Source organism: Diplotaxodon limnothrissa, linkage group LG8 (genome assembly GCF_057381915.1).
Source record: "Diplotaxodon limnothrissa isolate DT_005_m linkage group LG8, D_limnothrissa_male_GT1.1, whole genome shotgun sequence".
Taxonomy (NCBI): domain Eukaryota; kingdom Metazoa; phylum Chordata; class Actinopteri; order Cichliformes; family Cichlidae; genus Diplotaxodon; species Diplotaxodon limnothrissa.
Genome location: NC_140603.1, coordinates 2,814,607 through 2,837,682, shown reverse-complemented (window position 1 = coordinate 2,837,682; position 23,076 = coordinate 2,814,607). Strand labels below are relative to the sequence as shown.

Sequence of the window (23,076 nt, the reverse complement as noted above, 5' to 3'; positions counted from 1 at the left end):
TGAAGTGGAATGTAGAAAAAATCATTTGATCTTTGCTTCTTGTTTTTGTTTTTTCTGATTGATGCAAGTCAAAAATGTTATTTCAAATATAATTTGGTGAAGTTTGTGATTCCAGTGTTATTTATAAAAATGGACCAAGCATAACTTCTGATGTGTAGGACAGCTCCAGTATCTGTTTATAAAACCTTTCCATGGGTTCTGTGTGTGTGGAAGTGACTCAGTGGGTAAACACTCACCTGAACACAAGACTGACGCACGTTTTGAGACCTGAATTTGGGCTCGATGTTCATTTTCGATGGCCGAGCTTTCTGAACTGTTCGGCCAGTTTTGAAATTCGTCTTGAATCAACGTGAAATGGAAAAATTAAATATCGTTTTTTTGGCATTTGCCTTAATTACATAGTGACGAGGAAGACAGACTCGAACCCAGGACACTGCTCTGTGGTTGCTGCTTACCCGCTGGGCTACGCTGGCACAAGCGACGTTGTGAAATTTTCTTTCACAATAAGCTGTTGAGAGTGCCGTGACTCATCAGCCTTGCACCTGTGAATTGCATATAACCTTTGCATTTCCTCTGCTGTTGCTAAATGATGCAGTCATGGAGGCGTCCACAGACAGATACTGAAGCAGTGGGGCAAAGGACAGAGACCAAAGAGAGGGGTCTGAGAGGACATGCACATAGCTGTGGATGTTTCTGAAGACATTTGTGGTGATAATGAAACATAAGTGTGAAAGGTTTAACCTCCTGCTGCGTCCTTTAAACAACCTGACGGTGCACGCTGGGCAGTCTTGGTTTTTAGAAACTAGTATGTTGCAAATCATTTCCTGTACCTTTATAAAATGTCCTGACTCATGTGTTGACCATTGGTTTTGTTAAATAATAATTCAATGCTTCCCATAAAAAGGGAAGATTGTGAATTTGAGATACAGATGACGTGTTTCCTGCTACTGAGTTCTTCTTTCTAAGATCAGCTGGAGACGATCTTTAAATCCAGCAGAGTCGCAGAAAAAACAAGCAAGACTAGAAACGGCAGATCTGCTTGTTGAACCTGGGTAGACCTGCATCACCAGGGTCCAGAAGAACCCTGGATAGACCCTGCTGGCCAGAAATGCTGATGATGTATGACATCCTGGACACTTGTGACATTTGTAACCCTAACCCTCTTAAATACATACAATGCTAGCAATTGCATTCTGCTCGTAAATGCTGGAAATATGATCTGCATGGACAGAAATAGAGTTGCACACACACACACGATGTGCTTCTGCCTCCTGTGGGTGTGTGTTTGGGAGCAGAGCTTCACAGTAGCCATGGTTTTCACCTCTAATCTCTCCACCAGACTGGCCTCGTTATGTAACCATGAACCCACAGCAGCACAAACATGCACTCGTCCACTGCCGTGACCCTCGTTCTTTCATGTTTCCATTTAGTTTTGTGACTGGTCGACTGACATCAGGCGCTGAAATATAAACGTATATATTTCTATTTAACGGGATGCAGCCGCTCTCTGCGCAGCATGGGCAGCTGAGCCATAGGCTGACATTGTCAGAGAGCGTGTGCGTGTCTTTGTGTAAAAGCGGGAACATCAAAGTGGAGTGTGCTGCCTTTCAACTGTCAGCCTTCCTCTGCTCATTAATTTATTCATCACTCTGGAGCTCCTCTTCATGCCCTGCTCTGCGTCTCTGTCTCTCTTCATCATGTCTCCGCTCGTGCTTTTCCTCCCTAATCTTTTCCATAGCTCTGTTATTTGTCTCTCGTTCTCCCCGTTTCCTCTTCCTACATTTCTGACATCTGATTTCGTCCCATTAGCTGCAGCTCCAAATGAATCGTACCTGAAATGAATTGTAGAATTGAATATTTCCATGAAACACTGAGATCTAAATATACTCTGGTGACATCTGAACGATTGCTCGCAGAAACGAGCTCCACCATAAAACTGCAGCTGCTGACGGTGATGTGTTTTCTTTACAGACATTTAAGCCGGTGGTGGGGGAGCGCCTGTTGTCTTCAGTGGCAGCAGTGGAATTCTTATTGGACCGGCAGCTGGACTTCCTGTCAGACCACTCAGCCTACCATCCGTACCAGGTATTCACAGCTGGACGGGCTTTTTTCATCTCAGTGTTGGTGTTTGCTGTTTCGATTACGCAGAGATTGAAAAGACTACACCAGCAGCTGTGCTTTTCTATTTCCAGATATTTGCTTTTACGCGCATACTTTCATTAAAATGTCTGAAAGTCAGGTAAAAAAAAAAATCCTTGAGATGAATTTTTGTTTCATGCCACTTGTTCAGCATTCCTGCCTCTCGCTGTGATCACGCTTATTCGTGATATTAAACAAATTTATCAGACGTATTTTAGGATCTTGTTGCATGAGTCACTGCACTTGGCCCTACTAACCTAAAAGCAGAATTTAGCGTCTTCATTGTAGTTTCTACTACGTCACTGCACTTAGAGTGGTGCCATAGACGGTGATGAAATCGACCGTGGTCATAGTAGCAGGAAACAGCTTGATAAGCAGTGGAAGGAATTTCCTGCTGATGCAATCATGCATTACAGTTATTATTTGATTTCTATTCACTCTCTAGACTTTCATGTCTCATCTCCACATATGACAAACACATACGTGTCCAGGCACGCGTGGACACACACAGGACTTTAACCCTTTAAAATAATGTGAGTGTCTGCACCGATCCGTCATCATCAAATAAGAGAAAACAGACGGAGAGTGTTTCTGGTGGTCAGCCTGCCAGGTGCGCGGTGGCACAGATGGGCACGTTCGTGACGCTTGTTCATCTCCTGAACTTTTGTCCTGCAAGAGATTTCTGTCAGGAAGAGTGGAGGGAGACAGGGTGGCCCTTTAACACAGAGTAACACAGACTTGTTAGTTAGTAGTAAAACATACAGAGCTCCTGGGAATAGTGAGCATGTCACCTGTACACCTGCAGGTTGAACAGCATTACGTCATAAATGTTTTTGATGCTAGTTCATGTTGTCTGTTTGTCTGCAGAAACACTTGACAGGAACTCGGCGCTGACAGCGAGCTTTGAGTGGTCTGCTGTTACATTAGCACACAAACCCACACTGCAGATAGAAGTGGTCAAGTGAGGCTGATATATGTCTGATATCCATCTATTGTAGGCCAACAGTGGGTCACTGTGTTTGCAGCACCCAGGCAGGAGCCTTGGATGATGAAAGCTATACAGTGCACATCAGTAACACCTTGTTTTGTTTGACCAACAGTTTAAAATCCACAGTTTGTCTGTTTAATGAAGAAATGTGTCCTTCAGCGATTATGATGGGTTGGATATACAACTGAATAGCAGGTAGTGAAGGTGCATTCAAACTATTAGATAGTGGCCTGAGTAGGCCCTGGACTGGATGAGCGGAGGACTGATCCACTGATCCGCTGATCGGGTTGTAGTGTGTGCAGGTGAAGAGCGTCAGCTACGATCATGAATCTAAGGCTGAATGTCAGGATGTATTCCTCATAGGCTGGGTGTCAGAAGAAAAAGACATTCTGGGGTAAGTTGGATAACGTGGTCGTGAGTAGAAATCGGTGGCTGCAGCTCATTGGACGCGTAGGCACAGGAAGTAAACAGACTTCTCTCTTTACGTGCCTCATTCATCCATTCATTCAAGCACTTGTTTAAAGTGCTTTCTATGATTACACTGACAGAGGGAGACTGCTATCATAACAGTCTCCCTCTGATGGACCCATTAGAGAGCAGGTTGGTCTTAATACCCTGCCTAAGAACATTGGGCATGCAGACTTACCTTTCAGTGGGTAGATGGTCCCGCTCTACCTCCAGGGCTACAGCCGCCCCTGAACAGAGGTTGATTAGATGGTGTTGGGTCGATAAGGAGGGCAGTGGATGTTGTGAAAAGGCTGTGGTCAGTATAGAGTGACGTGCAAAAGTGGATGAACGTACACACAGGTGGACTGCATGATTTTCAGAAGCTGCAATTTGAAAGAGGGACTGTGAGGTGGCAGTAGCTGCCGGGGGAGTGGTCAGGGGCTAGTTTGTAGGATGAGTTTGGAAATCAAGAACTAAGACAAAAGGCTTGGATTACATGGTGGAAACTAATGAAGAAAGAATGTTGGTGAGGGGAAGATTTGAGCTGGGCGATGAGTGGTAGGGACGAGTCACCAGATGACTGATAAAGTACTGCTGAGGGGAGCTGCCAGGAAGGTGTTTGATCTCATTACTAACTTCTTCCTCTGGAGCCTACAGAGCAAGAGCCGCGGTTTAGAATGAGTAAAGAAAAGTCAGGGAGATGTAGACAGTAGACAGGAGTACTGGGAGACTAGTATGGCATATAGAGAGGTGGGAATGGTTTATAGTGAGTTATAGGCGAGGCTGGATACCAGAGAAACACAGTGGGACCTGTATCAGCTGGCTGGGCAGAGATCAGGGATACAGATGGAAACATAATGAGTGAGAGGATGCATGAAGAAGTGTACTGTTACTGGTTTTAAAGAGCAAAGGTGATGTGCAGCACTGTAGTAACTACAGAGGGACGCGCTGATGTGATGCTCACGGGGCAGCACTGCAGGTGTGCTGTTAGCTTTGCGAGTGTTTATGAAGACGTTTAGAGAAGGAACTGCACTTTGTCTCGTGGAGTTAGAGAGACTATGATGGTGCCAGGAGAGTAAATGTGGTGCTGCATGAGGACGTCAGGAGAAGAGAAGTATGTGAGGATGGTGCAGGGCATCCACGGGGATAGCGACACAGTGGTGAAGTGTGCAGCTGCTGGATTACACCAGCATCTGCTTCGAGCCCCTCAGATGAGGTCATGCAGGAGTGTGTGCGGAGTATGATGTTTGCAGACGGCAGAGAAGAGAAATCAAAGTCATTAGAAGCAAGACGGAGTTAGAGAGAGAGAAGCAGGTGCCGATGAGGCTCTTACACCAAGACAGGAGGCTGAGGATGCTCAGATGTTCATTGGGAGTGAGCAGCATTAGAAACGAGTCCATCGGAGCAGCAGTTCAGGCTGAGACGGTTTGGGCATGTGCAAAGCAGGGATGGTGGAAATACTGGACAAAGTGTGATGAATGTGGAGCTACTGGGCAGATTTCATGGATGTGGTGACAGAGGAGGATACGGAGGACAGGGTGAGATGGAGGTGAATGATCTGCTGTGGCAACGCCTGAAGGCTGTAGCTGGAAAGAAGAAGCAGCCTATAAAAATGATGAACAATCATAGTACTTTGTTACTTTTGATATGTGTGCCGCTGAGTGCTGGTGCCTTTTCTTTAATGAGCGGAAATGAAAATGGCCACGTCGTTCCTGCTTTACTCTACGCTCCAACCATACTGGTCCCATTTCTGTTGTGGCCAGAAGGCTCATTAAAGCAGGAATGTTGATTTGAAATGAGCCTTCTGGCTGTCCTGTCCTAACCTGCTCACAGCGACTGAGAGCAGCGTGGAAACTCAGACCTCCCTGCTGCCTTTATGCGAGTGATGATTTTCATCAAGAGGATTTCTTTACTAAGAACGTCAGATTTGTTGATTTTGAGCACATTTTGTACACATTGTAACCAAATTAAATGTGCTAATGAAAAATGAGTCATTCATAATTATGTTGGATACAGCAGCCATGGAGGGACGCTGGCTGTGGAGCGCAGGGAGGTCTGTCTGCTGGATGTAACACTGCCAAACCTGAACATGACCATAAGCTGCGTGTGCAGTCTGTCCTCTGATTGACATGTTTGCACGTGACTGACTCACACCTTGGGCAGAAGTTCATATTTAACCCAAGTCAAAAAAAGCAACATGTATTGTGTTTGCAGTCACACAGAAGTTGAATCAGCTGCTGCCGTGATTTGTTTTATAGATTTCCACACACTGTACAACTTTTATGCATGATGTAGCGTGATTGTTAGAGTAAACAACACGGCCACTGAATGTGCAAATACAGTATATCAAAATTAGGCATGCAAATCCATCCATGCTCTTCCACTTATCTTTATCAGGCTCGCGGGGGCTGGAGTTTGTCCCAGCTACCATAGGGCGAGAGGCGGGGATGCTCTGTGGACAGATCTGCTCACAGGGGAGAGAGACGAGCACCCACATCCACACCTGTGGACGATTTAGAATCACCAGGTGACCTCCCCTCACCCTCAGCTGGTGGCAGCAGATCGTAGGGGGCTGCTTGGTTGTTGGGGCCTCTCTGTATCAGTATAGAGGTCTTTACCTTTCAATATTACATGCTTTGGGACAACTCATTGTGATCTGGTGCTGTATAAATAATATTGAAAGGAAGTCAAATGAATACACACTTCATGATAAACCACATGACTACAATATACACACTGACACTACACAGTCTGCCACATGAGTGGTGACTGAAACAGGAAGGAGTGTCAGGTTGGAGGGGGCAGTGCTGACTGCAGAGGAGTTGTAACACACACACAATGCAAATTCCTCTATTCTTAAATCACTCATGTTCACACAGAGCTCCCCGTTCTTTAGTAAAAACAGTCGTGTGTCTCTCACTCTCTGTGCGCTGCAGCCTCAGAGAGTTTTATTTCTTTCTTTTTGGAGTTGGACAGGAAGAAGAGAGTGGGAGGGGGCGGGGACTGCAATCTGTTTGGCATAAACGCTACAATGAAGTCAGTGTTTAGTGGGCCAACCCAGGCTGCTGCTCAGTTCTGTGTGTGTGTGTGTGTGTGTGTGTGTGTGTGTGTGTGTGTGTGTGTGTGTGTGTGTGTGTGTGTGTGTGTGTGTGTGTGTGTGTGTGTGTTACTAGAAAATTGTGGTCTGAAGCTGAAGAGCAGCAGCCAGATAATAAAACTGTTAGTGCTGACTCACCGATCTGACCAAACGATGCACACACTGTGTTTCAGATCTGTCGCTCCACCTTTCTGCAGAGATGCTCTCTGTTACTCTCACGTACAGCAGAGTAGAACTTTACTTCATGTGATCATTAAATGCTCCTAAAATGCTTCAACAGCACAAACACAGTGGACAGGAGCAAGCTTAGGAGGCAACTGCTAACCACATAGCATGCTTATCAGTCCAGTATCAAAACAGCCGAGTCATATAAACCACAGAACAGATGCTGTCCCGCTGCCCCAATTTATTACTAGAGCACCAAATACAGATTCATCTGTTAATAATAGAGCCGACCAAACACAGTTTCCTTCTGTTAAGTGTAAATTCACTTTGAAAAGTCGAGTCTGATGAAGGGGATATGGGGTTTAGGAGCTCAGCAGGAACATCCAATGGAGATGTGGCTGGAAACCACAAAGTACCAAGTATTGGGTTTCATGGAAGCTGCTGCCAGCCCGACCCGTTGATGGTGTCATGAGGAGACGTTCAGTATTGTTCACATTGCAGGATCACTTCTGTGTGTTTAAAATTAAGAAGTTTTCTTTGTTTTCCTCCATGAATGTGACTGTTGGGGGAGGAAGGCAGCAAGCAGCTGACACACCCATTTTAATAGTGTTCAGCTGACAGCCTCAGAGCAAGTTTCTGGCTTTATGCCCTGCAGTGTTCCTAATACAAAAGCTGCTCTGTGCTGTTGCACAGTCACCTGCTGTGTCTGACTGAGACTTGTGTGGGAGACTATGATGCAACGTCTGTAAGAGCGCCGTAAAACCACGTGTATAGAGTCAGCACTCAGATCTGACAAAACAAAAGCTTTGGAAGTCTGCTCGTCTTTGCCAGCTTACATCACTCATTCAGTTTTGACTGCCGTCAGAAAAAGGAGTCAAATTGTTGCTGGACTCGAGTTAGTTTCAGAACATCGTTTCAAACTGACATTACTGCAGGTTTGAAGCTTCATACTGACTAACAAACCAGGCAACATCATAGCCCCGCTGTTCACACACAGAGAATAGTGTGTGCGCTCACTGGGATGGATTACGAGTTAGAGGAGTCTATTAACAGAGGTCATTAGTCATCAGAAGGACAAACTCTAGAATATGAGACACGCTGCTTTCCACTGGGCTATTTTTAGGCTACACTGGTTTAATTTGGAGTTAAAAAAGGTTTTGAAAGTAGAGCACTGCAGCAGGATCAGAGAGGGAGGGGAAGGAGATGAAAGAGAAGGTGAAATGAAAGCGGCCTCACTTCCTGCCTCTGTGTCTTTTTGACTCCTGCCACTCTTTATCTGTGAGGAGACGTACACGGACGGGTGCTCACACCCAGTTCTTATCTCACAGTTTTGTAAACAGTAATTAACAATAGAGAAGATTATAGATGATCTCATATATGAGAAAACGCTCAGAGATCAGAGCAGCTCTGAGCTGTCTCAGCCCGTCACCAGGATAAGGAGCAACTCGTCTTATTTGATTGAAACACCAGTAATCCGTTTTATTCTGGAACATCTCAGAATGGATCGTTACTACACGAGCTGTAGTGCACATAAGCTCCTGACTGAGCTGCACGGAGCTGTGAGACGGTGTGGTGTCTGTGGTTTGGTTACTCGTCGTCTTTTAGCATCCCTTTGTGTCTGTGATGTCTCTGTCTTATACCTGTTACCTTTTTACTGTCACAGCAGAAAATCTGTTGTTATAGAAAAACGTAATTATTGATACTTTGAATGTGTTACAGCGAAGGGATAAAGAATAAAAGAGCACGTAGTAGTGTGCAGAGTGAGGGCCTTATACTGTGAAATCAAAACGAGGTCACAGAAGAGTAAAAACTAACACTTTGTGGTACAAAGTGTACATTAATACATGAGTCGGCTCAGAGGGATGAGCGGGCGGCCGTATGATGGTGAAGAGCGGCGAGCTGCAGCCCTTGGCCGCCCTTCCCCTCTCTCACTCTGCTGTCCTGTCACTCTTCACTGTGTCTGTAAATAAAGCCAGCAAATAATTTAAAAATAAATAACCAGTACACTAGATCTAAGAAACTACTCCAACAAGGTGTCATGTAGGGATATGTGTGTGTGAATCTTTCTGGTATTTGTTTCACTTGGTTGTGGCTCGGTGCCACTGACAGTAGAGCTTCACAGCTGTATGAAACATAATATCACGTCTTTCAAAAACACTTCATTTTTTCCTGGTTTCTAGTTTCAGACTGAATCTGGGTTTTTTATAAACATCATCAGATTTTGACAGGAGTTGGATTTTTAGATGTTTTCAGTCACTGCGGTGAGAATCCGCTGATGTCTCAGCCATGGTGGTAATGCTGGCGCTTTAGATGCTGCGTCCACACTGGGCGGGATTTGCTCTGATGATGTTTGATGACTTCAAGTGACGAAGAGAAAAATAACCAGCGGCGATGCGAGATGGTCCCGACTTTTCTCACCTTGGAGGTGTGCGGTGACTGCGAGCGCCAGGGCAGGATACAATGGCTGACACATGACCTGCTTTTACAGGATTACCGAGACAACCAAAGGATGACACGTGTGCAAGTAACTGCCATCTGCTTCAAAGCCACCTTTGACGAGCAGTTTGCAGCTTTATATAAATAGTTTCAGCGGTCATCGGGATATAAATAAACTGAATGCACAAAACAACAACAAAGAGCTTGTATCTGTGCCCCAAAATAAGGTCGTTAAAACCCTTTTTCCTGTGCAAGTTTCTGTCATTGTAGTTACTACTGCTGATTTCACCCACAGAGTTCAGCTCCCCGTGCTAGCTCTATCATGTTTCTTCTTTAGCTTTTACCAAGACAGGCCTTTGCACAAATAAACAAGCACTGCTACCCTTCCCAGAAGTCTGGACTGAGGGAGGAGACTGCATTAGTTAGTATTTAATCCTTTAACAGCCTCATGTTCAGTCATTAAACAACAATGCTGCTGTACATCGTGCTAAAGCTCATGTAGACGATCAAAAAGGCACGTTTTTGTTGACACGACTGCTGTATGAACACGCATGAAAACATCATAAAACACTGAAATGTAATGCATTAGAAAAGAAGTGTGATGTGAAAACCTTTATTCTGTAGATATGAACTGAATTAAGCAGGAAAAGTGTCTGAAGATTATTCCAGGCTTTTTATCTGAACCCACAACATACTGTGCGAGTGACACATCCATCAGAGGAAGCAGGGATGTTAGCAGAGGCAAAATCAGTCTGTTATTACAGACGGAAAAATCCAGAACCGGAAAGAAGGATCATTGGATCTTTTCATCACCCACATTCCAGCAAGTACAGTATGATGATCCCAGTCTGGACTGAGCACAGGGTGTGAACCATTCATCAAGGAAGAGACGTCTAGATTAGACTTTGCAGAAGATCCACGAGCTAGCAGCAGCCTGTGCAAGAAGGACACGGAGGCTCTGACACACTGTGACGTGTGGGCTTCGCTTACATAACTCTTTCTTTTCTTACATTTAGGACTTTTGTGGTCACGTTAATAAAGAAATGTAAACATTCTAAAGAGTTATTAGCTTTTGAAGTTGAAATGAACACGGTGGCACCGGTAGCTGAGAAACCATCGTCTGTGTCAGTCTGGTTGTTTCTGAGCTGGCTTTGACTCAAACACGTGTTTAATCATTTGCTGGTACTTGTTGGTGTCTTTAAGGATGAGGTGGACAGTCAAAGCCCAGTGTTAAGAGACAACCCTCAGCTCCACGAAGAAGTGAAAGGCTGGCTCAAAGACCAGAAGGTGCAGGAGATTTTTATGCAAGGTAAGTCTTTGTTTGGACTGTGTGGTCGCATTTTAGCATGCCGTCTTATTTCGCTAAAGCTCACCACGTCAGTGACATCGTTACTGTAATAGTTGTTGTATAAGGAACATGCAGTGGGACTATAACTGCAGTGGGAACTGTTTCCTGTGGCTCGCAGGTCCCTACTCATTAAATGGCTACCGTGTGCGTGTGTACAGACAAGACTCGGCCACCCAGTGGTTCACTGGTATCATTACACATCACGACCTCTTCAGTCGAAACATGGTCGTTATGAATGACCAGGTACGTGGATGCACTCACACACAGTTATGTGATGTTATTATTTAAGTAGTTTTACACTGTGTGAAATGGATCGAAAGGATGGGACGTGTGACCTTAACCTGAGACACACCCCTCTGTCTTCATCGTGTTTAAAATAATAATCATTTACAGACGTTTCATCTGATTTCATCTGCTATTAAGAGACAGAGGCAAAAGGAGTGGAGTTTGACTTTTCCCGTTAGCCTTCAATGAAAGCAGGCATGAATCTGACACCGCCCAGTTACTGATTTACACTGAAATCAGATTGATACCATAGATGGATCTACTCAGTCTCAGAAGTGTTTGAATCTTAGTCACCTCAGGGTCAGAGGCCGTTTTGGTGTATCTACTCTGAGGCTGAAGGATACCTGTAATGGTTGGTTAGCAGTCTGCAGATATTCTGTTCTTGCTATAGACCTGTACATGCAGAGTAACGTAAATACTCTAATGATGTTGTTTACATTTGCATCTGTTCATCATTTGATATCATTTGAATTCTCCAAGATACGAGTGTCGAATGAACCTGGTGTGTGTGCTCAGGTGCTAGAGCCTCAGAACGTGGATCCATCCATGGTCCAGATGACCTTTCTGGATGACGTTGTTCACTCTTTGCTGAAAGGGGAAAACATCGGCATTACCTCCAGGCGCAGGTCGCGATCCAGTCAGAACAACAACGCTGCCCACGTGAGTACAGACACAGAAGCAAATATGACATACAGTGATAAACTATCTGTCACCTGTGCTGTAGGTACTCAGTGAAAAATTAGAAATGAGGAATAAAGATGGATTGTATGCAAAATATTGAGTTGATGAGGGTGTGGAGTTGAGACGAAACACACAAAGCTGTAGAATAGCAAAGATTGGTGTACTCATGACTGTCGAGCTGAATGCATCCAGCACGTGGCTTTTGGTGTTGTTTCTGTTAGCGAGCAGCTGCTGCTTTTCATCTAATCTCAGCATCATCTGCATCCTCCTGTGTATCTGTCCGTGTCAGAGACATTGGTCAACACAGATCTCTGAACGCTCCGCGTCGTCATCCTTATCCTCAGCATTCCCTGAACAGGGCTGTGGCTCCGAATCTTCCACAGAGCTGTTTGACCAATGTCCTTCCTTATTTTCTGTGTTCACCGTATCTTTAAATTGCCAACTTTGCCTTTAACGTAAAAGTTTCTATGAACCTCGCCTAAGAGGTTAGACACTCAGGCGCTCTGTTGTTCTGCTCACCTCTCGGCTCCGTGTAATGTGCCTGCGGTGTCAGCAGGTGACCATTAAACTGTGGTGATGTAATGTCAAGTTGCCACGTACTCGTTTGAAGCAAGCTGGTGTAAGGAGCTAACGTTGAACTCTTAGCCAGTCCCGCAGTCAATAACAACATTTCTCCTTGTCCCACATTTTCTTTGTGTTCATTTCATTTTGTTATTTTTCTTTTTATTATTTTTTCCTGTTGTCGTTGACATTTTAAAGATGGCGGGAGGGAGACCCGGCGGGACCACTGGCAGCACTCAGGTACCCCAGAACCCCCACTGCTACACCACCTCCCAACCCTCCAGTCCTACACTTTCTGCAGTAGAACAAAGCTGACAGACGTCCTCTGTGCTCAACATTTTCACACACCCCTAAATCTAACTCAGGCCCAGGGTTGTACTTACAGTGTGAAGCGCCGTGATGCGATTACTGTTTTCATTTGGTACTTATAAAAGAACAAGCTGAGTATCTGCAGTGGAGCTCTAATTCCACACATCTGCACTGAGATGCAGTCTGGAGCCAGCGTCACACACTGGGACAAAGCTGGAAACACGGTCAGTGATCAGCTTCAGTGGAAGCGGACTGATCTGTCTTCTCAGTCTTATAGGTTCATTTCTGTAAGTCAGGTTTTATTAAATACTACTGGCTGCCTCAGCAGGCACTCGGTCACATCAACTATCAATAGTTTTACTCCATTGGTCTTTTGGACTGCTCGTGGAGTAATCGAATAAGCAGACAAATTAAACTCTGTGAAGGTAAAACGTGGAGCTCTGTGACAGTGTTTGTTAAATGAATATAGCTGACCTGCCTAAATCATCTGAAACGTATAATATTCGGCCATTAATTCAGTTTAAAACGTTTTCTGTGAACACCGATTGCATTAAACCTAAATCTGTGCTCTGCAACGTTTCACATGTTCATTAAAAGAGTAACCGGGCCAAAGTGCTTCTCACAGCGCCATCTACTGGCTGCTTTAGCCTCCGCCACACCCCGGGTAATATAGCTGCTCCCAGCTGTGACGGTGTGTGTGACCACAGAGGTCAGTGCAGCAGTGTGGGGTTGCTTTTTGCTATGCCTTTCACCAAGGATTAGATCACGTGATTCAAGAACTACCTCTCACAGACACTGAATGTGCTGTGCATCATGTGCCTGGCTGTAGGTTCTGTCCTTATCAAAGCCACGGTTTGACCGCTTTAGCACGTGTCCCTCTCACGGTCAGCAACGGGACAGAGTGAATAAACACACTGGCACAGCAGCCTCCAACATGTCAGTCAGAGTCTGTAGGAGTTGTGCTAACAGGAACAGACTAAGATCGACCACACGGCGCTGAATGTCAGTGTTTGTCAGCTTCTAGTGATTACGGGGAAATAACCACGGGCCCATGTTGGTCATGAAAAGTGGATAGGTGCTTAGTTCAATGACTCACTCTGAGGCAACTTCATTGACCTGCTGACGCTGGGAATTATGGATAACGCTGACTAATGGGAGAGAAAGGAGCGCCCACTGCCACAAACAGGAAGTGAAGCCGCAGCCTGGTAATGAGGCCTCGGTGTCAGCCTTCACAGCGATGGAAACAAAAAACTCCTAAAGACCTCATTTCACTTATTTCACTTACAAATGGTGACGTTCTCGTGCAGCACAAATGTAGCCAGATCGGCATCACTGTCATCTATAATGAAAAACATGTCGTTTTCCAAAGCAGAGCTAAGCCTAGATAATCACATGCAGCTCGTTTATTGTAAATACAAATTGGACATTTAGCAAATTTAGTTCCTTGTAAACATCTTGTGAATTGCACTGACTGCTGTGTTGCATAGTACTCTGCTGCATGCGTACAGTAAATCGTATTGAGCAGGTGTGCTTTCAGGGACAGGGGTTATCAGCGTGCAGACCCCTGAACACCTTCAGCAGAAATAGATCAGCAGGTGCAGCATTGTCTTTTACTATACTGGTTACAATCATTTGAGCGTACTGGTTTGTAGGTTTTCATCTACTTTACAGACAAATGCACCTTCATGTTCTCTGCAGCTCTGGGACCTCGTTACCTAATATACCATAAGAAGCAGAATGACAGTGTCTTTGTTGCTGTGCGAGAGTCACAGTATCAGGATGTGCTGGGGCAGTGATGCTGTCACTGATGAGCTCTCTCTAGCCTGAGATCAGCTCACTGCCCTGCACTCTGCAGCCTATAAAACCCAAGTTAAGGACAGCTCCAGTCATCCGTGTGTCATCTTCCATCACTGCTGTGGGGGCATCATAGCAATATTGTCCTTCCTGTCTGCTGTGGGTCATTTGAATGACAGTAGGCAGTGACCCTCAGTTGCAGTCGGGGATGTTAACTTTGTGCTCTTTCACACCAACCCCCCAGCAGACTGATAGTGTTAGCTGTGCATCTTCACCCACCAAGTTAAGTAGTTTAAACTTCACTGACATGATTTCACATATTAAACTAGGCAACTGCATAATAGCTACTGTCTACCAGAAGCTTCTGTGCTGTCACTGGGACCCAAAGCCTGTCTGGTAACCTCAACACTGCACAGATGGAGGTTTGTTCCTGTCCACGTGATAAATAGGAACATTCTCTGAAACTAGAAAGTACAAAGTAAAGCCTGATGACTCCAGCCTGTTGCAGGGAGTGTTCGTGTCTGTGGACGTTCCTCTGACTGAAGCTAAACTCAGGCGTGTTTTAAATTAATTGCAGAAGTATATCAAGCAGTCATACATATCTGACTGTCGTATAGATACCATATAGAAGAACGGTGTGTTTGTAGTAGTTGTTTCAGTGTTCCTTTCTTACCTCATAATCTGTACAGTTGCTTCACACCCATGGTAGCCCAGTTACTTCTTTTGTTTGTTGATGTCATGTGTAAATGTGTCAGCCAATGCTTGATTGTGTGCAGCATACAGCCTGCCAGCCGTAACAGTGAAACCAGACAATAGAATCTGATGTAGGCTTTACTGATGTTGTTGAGGTGCACGTACTGGTGGGTAAACTCAGACTTGTGTTTGTGATTCTGTAGATTCTGTTCATAAATTGAATTTGTTATTTATTTCTGTTTTCATTCTTGCAGAGTCATTACACACGAGCCCAGGCTAACAGCCCTCGCCCCATCATGACATCAATAGGCCCCAACTCTAAAGCCTCACAGGGCATGCTGGCCTCCCAACAACTGAGCCAATCGCAGCAGAGTCAGCAACCGGCCAGCCAATTACACCACTCGCCTGGTGGCAGCGGGCGGGAGCAGAGAGAGCAGCGCATCTCTCGTTCTTCCAGGAGGAAGGGATCAGATAGCAGCGTTCCAGAGGAGGAAAAGGACCGAAGAGAAGAGCCCGCAGGGCGAGGTGAGTCGGGTTTCATCACAAGAGAGCTAAAACATGCACACACGTGAAGGCGTTTCATGGAAGCCACTTAAAACTCCAGTTAGTGGTTGTGGTAAAAAGCCCAGTTTCATGTCATATTGAGAACAATAAATCGAGTCAAACAGAACAAATATCATGCCTGTGCTCACCTTTCACAAAGTGACTTCACCAGAATGTGATGTCACGGTGGCTTTCCCCATCTTTTATGTACAGTCTATGACCTTAACCTAACCTATGGAAAAAAGAAGCAATTTTTGGTCGCTGTGCAAAGGTTAGCTTAACGTAAGACTCGGACCAGACGTTAGATGTTAGATGTATTATGCACCATCATATTTAGTTTGTAGGTTTCTGTTCAGGAAAGTTTACTTTTGCGCCTCACCCATGTGTGTGGATCTGACCCAGTTTAGTGGCTAAACCAGTCCAACCTCTCACTGGCTCTGCGGCGATTACGGTCATGGTCAGACTGAGGTTTTACCTCCAGTGCTGAATATTAAAACTGTGCATTCTGACAGCCCCTAACAACATGATGATTCAACAGTCCAACATATTAACAGAAAGTTGTGTGTGTTGTGTGACTGTGCAAGTGTTCTTGTCTCTTTCCTTAACATCTGAGCAGCAGCTTGCCTTTGTTTGTGATACTGAAAATGTTTCAAATGTCTGTGAAGGAACCCAGCTACACGACGATCTGTCCAAAATAAATCTGTCGCTACCACGAGTCTCACACAGGTGCAGAATGATCCCACCTGTTTGTCGTTTGTTCAGAGCCCAAGTCCAAGGTGAAGCAGTCTGCGAACAAACGCAGGAAAGGTGACGAAGATGAGAAGAAGGCGGGTCCAAAGAAGCCGAAGACCGACATGACATCCGATCTGTCCGAGAGCAGCGACTCAGAAAATCCTCACAATAAGAGAGCCGCCCACTCCTCTTGCTCATCTTCTTCCTCCACCTCCTCATCTTCCTCCTCCTCCTCCTCTTCCTCCTCCTCAGAGCCCAACTCTGAGAACGAGCTAAAGACTCGCAGCGACGTGAAACCAAGTGCCATTTCTAAAATGGAGGAGGACGAGAAGCCGCTTCTGCAGGGACTCGAGACCAACGATTCCTCGTCTGTCATTGGCCGCCTGTCTCCATGGGCGGAGCTTCAAGCAACAGAGGATGTCAAAAAGAGCGTAGTGAAGGAAACGAGCAAAATGTTATCAAAGGAAGACGAGGAACTGGTCGCCGTAACGCAGATCACCCAGTCTCCACGGCAACAGACGCCGCTGATGTCTGATGTTGTCCAGGGCGGCGTTCTGGAGAACAGCAAGAACACTGTGAAAGGTGAGCTGCTGCAAGTTTCTCATCTCTGACGACGCTTCAGTGTTCTTACTTTGTTGTGTTTTGTTTTAGCGTCGTCTCGATCCCAGACGCCGTCGCTGTCCCACCTCCACAGCGCCGGTGTGATTGACATCACAGATGACGCCCAGGCCACCGTGCACCGCGAGAGCTCAGAGGCTGTGTCGGCACTGCTCGCTTCCGAAAAGGCCGAGTCCACGGCCCTTTCACCTTACCTCTCTCTCAACCCTTCACCCGTCTCATCGCCTCCTGTAGCGCCGTCTCCCTCGCCATCGGAGGGAGGCCGCAGGACGGAGATGGAACCTCCCGTGCAGCATCAAGGCATCTTGGGAGGCGGCGTTACGGCGACTAAGAGCGTAAGCAGCAGGCTGGAGTTTGCGTCCTCTGAGGTCATCAGGTGAGTGCAGACAATGTTTTAAATATTTCAGCTCACGTGTTTTTACCTGATGCTGGGACGGCGCCCGAGCGACATGGACGCCTGTGACAGAATGAAGCGACGTACGAGTTTACATTGATACAATAGCTGTTATCTCAAGGTCAGGGGTCAGAGGTCAAGGTTTCTGAAAATCTGGTGACTGCGATAATTCGAGATCAAGGCGACATATTCTATTGAAATTCATCCCGTAGGTGTGGTGCCTGAGCTGCGGCTGTAAAAACATTAATGTGGTGGTGATCCAGCTGTGGAGTGGGACTACTTTTCCCAGGGCCTTTTCCTTACTCCAAAACCAGGAGTTGGAATTATTTCCGGTGCTGTTTGATCGTAGAGCTCAACAACAACAACAACAACAACAACAACAATCTTTATTTATAGAGCACATTTAAAAGCCTTGGGCATACCAAAGTGCTTTACATAAAACAATAAAAAATAAAACAGTTCACACATCAAATACATAAAGGTAACGAATTATGTTCACAGATAAAAGCCACCAATAAGAGTAAACTGCAGCACATAGGTTATAGCAAGATAAGACTGTACCACCATGATAAAAGACACCAATAATGGAAAGAAAGCAGAGAATTTAATACAATAGGTCAATAGGTCACTGCAAGCAAGCTCAACCACTGCTGGATTTGTGGGCCTATTTTAGGAGAGTAAAACACCTTTTTATATTAAAATATTAGCAGTCAACACAAGTTTAGCAAACACAATGGATCTCTGGTCATCAAAACTAGAACCACATCTGGCACAGCTGTGATCGCGGCCTGCTCTGGCTCCTAGCTACTGCACATTTGTGGCTTTGTGATTCCCTAAAACCTGCAGATTGAGGGAGATACTGAACTTTGTTTTACCTGGTATGCATAAATATATATTCTTTACGTATGTGTTTATTCCTCCAGTGTGCTTTGTGTACCAAAAGTATTGCTCACTTAGCCAAGATGTAGGGCAGCGCACTGGATGGTGGATGTCACTGTTAAATAGAGCAGCCCACTAGGACCCCTCTGTGTTTGCATGTTTTTGCCATTCATGTAGACTCTTTCTGGTTACTGTAGGCTCCAGTGCAAAGACATGAATGTTAGGTTCCCACCTTCTCTCGCCTTTTGTAGCCTTGAGATAGACTAGCAGCATGTTTAGGATGCACCCTGCTGTTTCTCCTGTCACACTCGGATAGACCTGTGACTAGGCTAACAGGAAGTACATGGATAGATGGAAAATGACCTGGTCGGGTCAGGGTTAGACAAAGTGGACTGAGGATCTGAAACTGAAAAAGAAACGTGTCCCAGTCCTGGATCGTAACTGAATGCAATCACAGAAACCTGCCCTGGACCACATGGTGATCTGAGGACTTCTCTCAACGTTTAACTTTATAGTCTTTCAAATATGGTCAACATCATACTTGCTTCTTACTTTTCCTGCTGTGCTTTTTTCCCAGGCCTGTCACATCTATAGCTGAAAATGTGTTGCTGGTGGAAAAGGAGAAAAATGTCCTTCCTCACCATCATCTTCATCAGCAGCAGCACCATACACTACAGTCGTTCCACGCTGGCATGAAGAGTCCCTCTTTATCTGAAGAGACAAGAAAGCACCCTCAGCAGCAACCAGCCCCCCACAAGATGAACACGGTGCTCCCCCCTGACATATCTAAACCTCAGATCAGCTCCAGCCCAAACCCCGGCTCAGCTCACCTGGACTCCCTGAAGCAGAAATCCCGCCCCGACAGCTCTCAGAGCCCCTCCTACCCCAACGCAAGTCAAGCTGATCTCGTCAAAGCTAAGGCCCACGCAGGCCTGGCGGACATCTCTAAACCTAAACCTAACACCTCCCCCGAGGTATCTAAACATAAAATGCTGAGGTACTCGGATACTTCCCCGCCTCCACCGTCTCGTTTGCCAGTTAAAATAGAGTTGGCAGAACCTCCGCGGTCTGGCTTCAAGCCAGTGCGGCTAGAGTCGGGCGCGGTCAGTACGAGCAGCAACACAAAGAGTCCGCTGATTATCAAGAAGAATGAGCCCTTCACTGTTTACAGAGACCCAGCTCTGGTTCGCTCCGACGCAGAGAACTCCGCCTCTGCAACAGTCTCATCCAATCACGTGGCAGCCTATCTCCATCCCCACCTGCACACGTTGCACTCCCCCCACTCGCCCTGCCTTACCCCTGCGTCACACCCCCACGCAGCTTCCCATCTCCTTGCTCCTGCTCACACCTCCGCCCTGCCTCACCCACACCTTTTGCCTCCCACTGTGCTCCCAGCCATGGCCCCTCCTGCAGCATCTCTCCACCCTCGACTCGACTCTCCGGGAGGTCTGGGTCACCTTGCTCTGCCCCACCAGCAGCAGTACCTACAGGTGTGCCTCCTGTGTGCTGCAGTCCTGTACTGTGGAGAAGAGTAGTGTCTTTGTCTTTTTACCCTCATTAAAGAAAAGCTAAAGATGCGTCTGTGTGTTTCAGGGCCAGGGCCACCATTCGCCATCTCTTCTAGCCCAAGCTCACAGCGGGGCTGCAGGACTTGGTCTGTACCCAATCCTGTGGCAGTACCCCAACGGAACGCCAACGTCCTACCCACCAGGGCTCAACCTGGGTGGACCCACGGCTAAGTGGGTCCACCCTGAAAATCCTGTTACTGTGAACTCTGAGGCCTCTCTCAGGAGGGTAGGTGTACAGGAGCACCCATGTCAGCGTGTTTGTGTTCATATTTCCACTGGTGAACAAAGATAAAGGATGTGGTAAAGGCGAAGGAAAGATTTGGTTGGCAGAAAGAAGAAGTGTCACCTTTAAGCTATAGTCTGTTTCTGTTATACGACAGTTCATTCAACAGGATGACACGTGTCCATATGTCCATATTTATTTTATCGAGATGTCTGTTTCCAGCGTGCTGACGCTTACAGTGATTTACTCGTTTTGATGTTCAAAAGTTCGCTGCTGTGGTTTCCAAAGGCTGGTTTTTTCTTTAACACTGGCAGATGCTGTTGCTCCCCTGGTTTCCTATAAGCCTGTTGGCCGTGAGCATGATGTGTGACACAATAATGAAATAAGACGCTCACCTGTAAAGCCCAAATGCACGTCGCTGAGCTCTATGGATGGATCTGTGAAAGTCTGCACCTTCCTAAAATGCCTTCACAGCACTACAACGCTACATTGATCCTAGTAATAGCAGTAGTACAGAGCTTTGTGATACCGAAGCCTGCCACCTTGTGGATTATATTTTAACAACATACAACTGGCTGGTGTGAAAGGAATTATTCTTTTAGTATTTTAATGGTGTGTAGCGCTTGTTCAGTTTTATGTTTTAGTCGTCTAAACCATTATTAACAGGTCAGGTGAGCGATCTGTTTCTGGAGCTGGTGCCAAAGTAACACCAGTTGTGTGTTCATTCAGGAACGTAGACTTTAAACTGACAGCCTTGAAATGTCCACTTTCACATTTAGCATCAGTAGAATGGGTGTAAAAGAGCGATATAGCATCTGTTTCTGAGAAATGCAGACGATTACGATGCACCTTACACCTCCAGTTATTTCTCATTTCCAGCAGGAGCTTCACTGGTGACCAGAGGTTTACGTGACCTTTTGCTGTCTTGCTCTGTGACCTCAGTAAAGACATGTGACTTATAAATCACAGGTTGTTAGCTAGTGAGCGTGCAGCGTCCCTCAGATCCACAGTTCGTGTTCCCGGGATTGTGACGCGCTGACGACGTTTGGTTTTAAAAAGCTGAGCAGACTAAAGTCCTCCCTGTGTGGAGTGGGTTCACCGGTGGGTGACATCGCAGTGACTAGTCCAATCCAGGGAGAGTTTCTGGCTTCAGGTTGCATTAGTCATTATTCGTAGTCCGTGGAGGAAACCTGGGGTCGGACCCCTTCATGTGGAGGCTGATGACATCCAGCAGCTTGTTCCCTCCATCTGTATTCCAGAGTTTGGTGTGATTGTCAGAGTTTGAGTGTGATTATTAGAAAGTGCTGTGTGTAGGTGTGCGTTGTTGAATGTGACTTAAAACACTCAAAGCAACAACACAAATATGTTTTAGGTGAGCAGAAAAGTGGAATACAAGGCCTTTATTATCAGTCCATATCAGCCCATTAACCATTTCATGTTGATTAGAGGAAACGCACAATCAGCCGACAACACCTGCCACCTTCTTCTTTTATCTTTCGGCCGCTCTCTTCATGGGTGGATCGTTACCTTCATCTCATCCTGTCCCTAGCATCCACGCCCCTCCTTTGAGCTCCTCCCCTGATCAGCCCTGTATAGTGATAATACACAACCCTGCATGTGTCTCTAAAACGAGGCGCGCTTCCAAAGGTAAAAACACATTCGTTAACCATGAAGTGAAGGATGGTCAGAGCTGAGGACGACTGACGTGACACCTTTAAACTTGACTAAATATATTCAGTAGTTTTAGTAAACAGGCTGCACAAACATGTTCCAATCATATATATGAAACATGCTGTGAGAAAAAAACTATCTAAACATTTACAGTCAGTGTGATTCATGACATGTTTTAACATTATTGCTGTTAGGTCAGACAAACTGGCTGTCTGTCAGTATCTTCATATTCATAGCATATCATGTGATACTTAACGCACGATACGATATTATTGCAATTTTTAAAAATATTTTGCGATATTCAGATTCTGTACATAAAGGTAAACTTTATCAATATTCATTTTATCTAATATCAAAGTCTCGCACTCAGTCTTTCTCTCATTTCAGTTTTATTGTTGACAAACTGAACGGTTTGTATTACAGTCTAGTCCAACTTAACTGAATGCATCTGGTACAATTACAGCTATTCTGAACTATGCAATATGAAAACTGTGCAGCCCCTTCAGCAACTGAAGAATTTGAAAGTAAATTAAAACAAAATCTAATTTTACATTAAATAAAAAAGTTTTAAACGTAATTAAAATAAAACATGTCTTAAATTAAAATAAGTAAACTGTCATGTTTATTGCTGCCATAAAAAAAGTTAAACACATTTGGACAGTGTCAGGATTCTTGCTCAGAAAAAGGATCAACGTGCTCTGAAGTCAGAGCACCAAAACCTTTTTTGTAACAAAATATCGATTTCTGCTGTCGCTGTATCGATACATTATTAGCAAACAAAATATCACGATACTACACAGTATCGATTTTCCCCACCCCTAATGCATTTATAGTTCCTGTATCGAGTATTACTGGTTAAAAGTAATGAACTGTGTTACCCACACATGCGCCGAGAGAGCCTGAACCCTGTTCAGCTGGAACTGAAAGCTCATGTCAGGTTCGTTCACCCAAAGGTGAATTACAGCATCTGTTAAAGATACTTTCCACTCAGGACCCGAGACTTTTATTTTCATACATGTCCTGGTTGAACTGGATTGTTCGTCATACTAATCAAAGCTGAAATAAAGCTGCTTTTCCCAGCTGTGTTGTTGGACCTCTGATGAAGAAGCCTGTGTTAAAAAAGCTACCGGCCAATCAGACGCGAGTGTCTAAGGCACATAATAACCTCCCCCCATTATTGGTTGGCCACATGTTTCCTCACGTAGTTTTTTGCCATGAGCAGAATAACAGTGGTGTTTTTGTTTGTGTGTAGAATGCTGCCAGTCCATGGCTCCATAAGACTGCTGCTGCTGACAGTTTGGGAATGCTGAGCCACGTTCCTGTCCGGCCAGCCAGCGCCGATGCCCACCGCCCCCCCGTCAAGATCGCCCACACGAGCCCTCCGTTGTCAAAGACCAGCATGGATCTTCATAAAGAGTAAGCAGAAAGATCAGTGCTGTAGTTAAAGCTGCACCGTCGCTCTGTCACCAAACCCGCGTTAATACTGATGAAACCTGGAATCATTG

At 45.5% G+C, this 23,076-nt stretch overlaps 1 protein-coding gene across 1 annotated transcript in view; it reads left to right on the top strand.

Moving 5' to 3' along the window:
- The window catches only part of jmjd1cb (jumonji domain containing 1Cb), a 116,500-nt gene that overhangs the window by 75,542 nt on the left and 17,882 nt on the right, over positions 1-23,076 (top strand). The window contains exons 3-13 of the mRNA XM_085361162.1: positions 1,972-2,085; positions 10,476-10,581; positions 10,739-10,863; positions 11,422-11,565; positions 12,346-12,387; positions 15,198-15,468; positions 16,249-16,800; positions 16,870-17,212; positions 18,687-19,599; positions 19,703-19,903; positions 22,824-22,987. Of these exons, the coding sequence (XP_085217288.1) occupies positions 1,972-2,085; positions 10,476-10,581; positions 10,739-10,863; positions 11,422-11,565; positions 12,346-12,387; positions 15,198-15,468; positions 16,249-16,800; positions 16,870-17,212; positions 18,687-19,599; positions 19,703-19,903; positions 22,824-22,987 (2,975 nt within the window). The remainder of the gene's footprint in view (positions 1-1,971; positions 2,086-10,475; positions 10,582-10,738; positions 10,864-11,421; positions 11,566-12,345; positions 12,388-15,197; positions 15,469-16,248; positions 16,801-16,869; positions 17,213-18,686; positions 19,600-19,702; positions 19,904-22,823; positions 22,988-23,076) is intronic.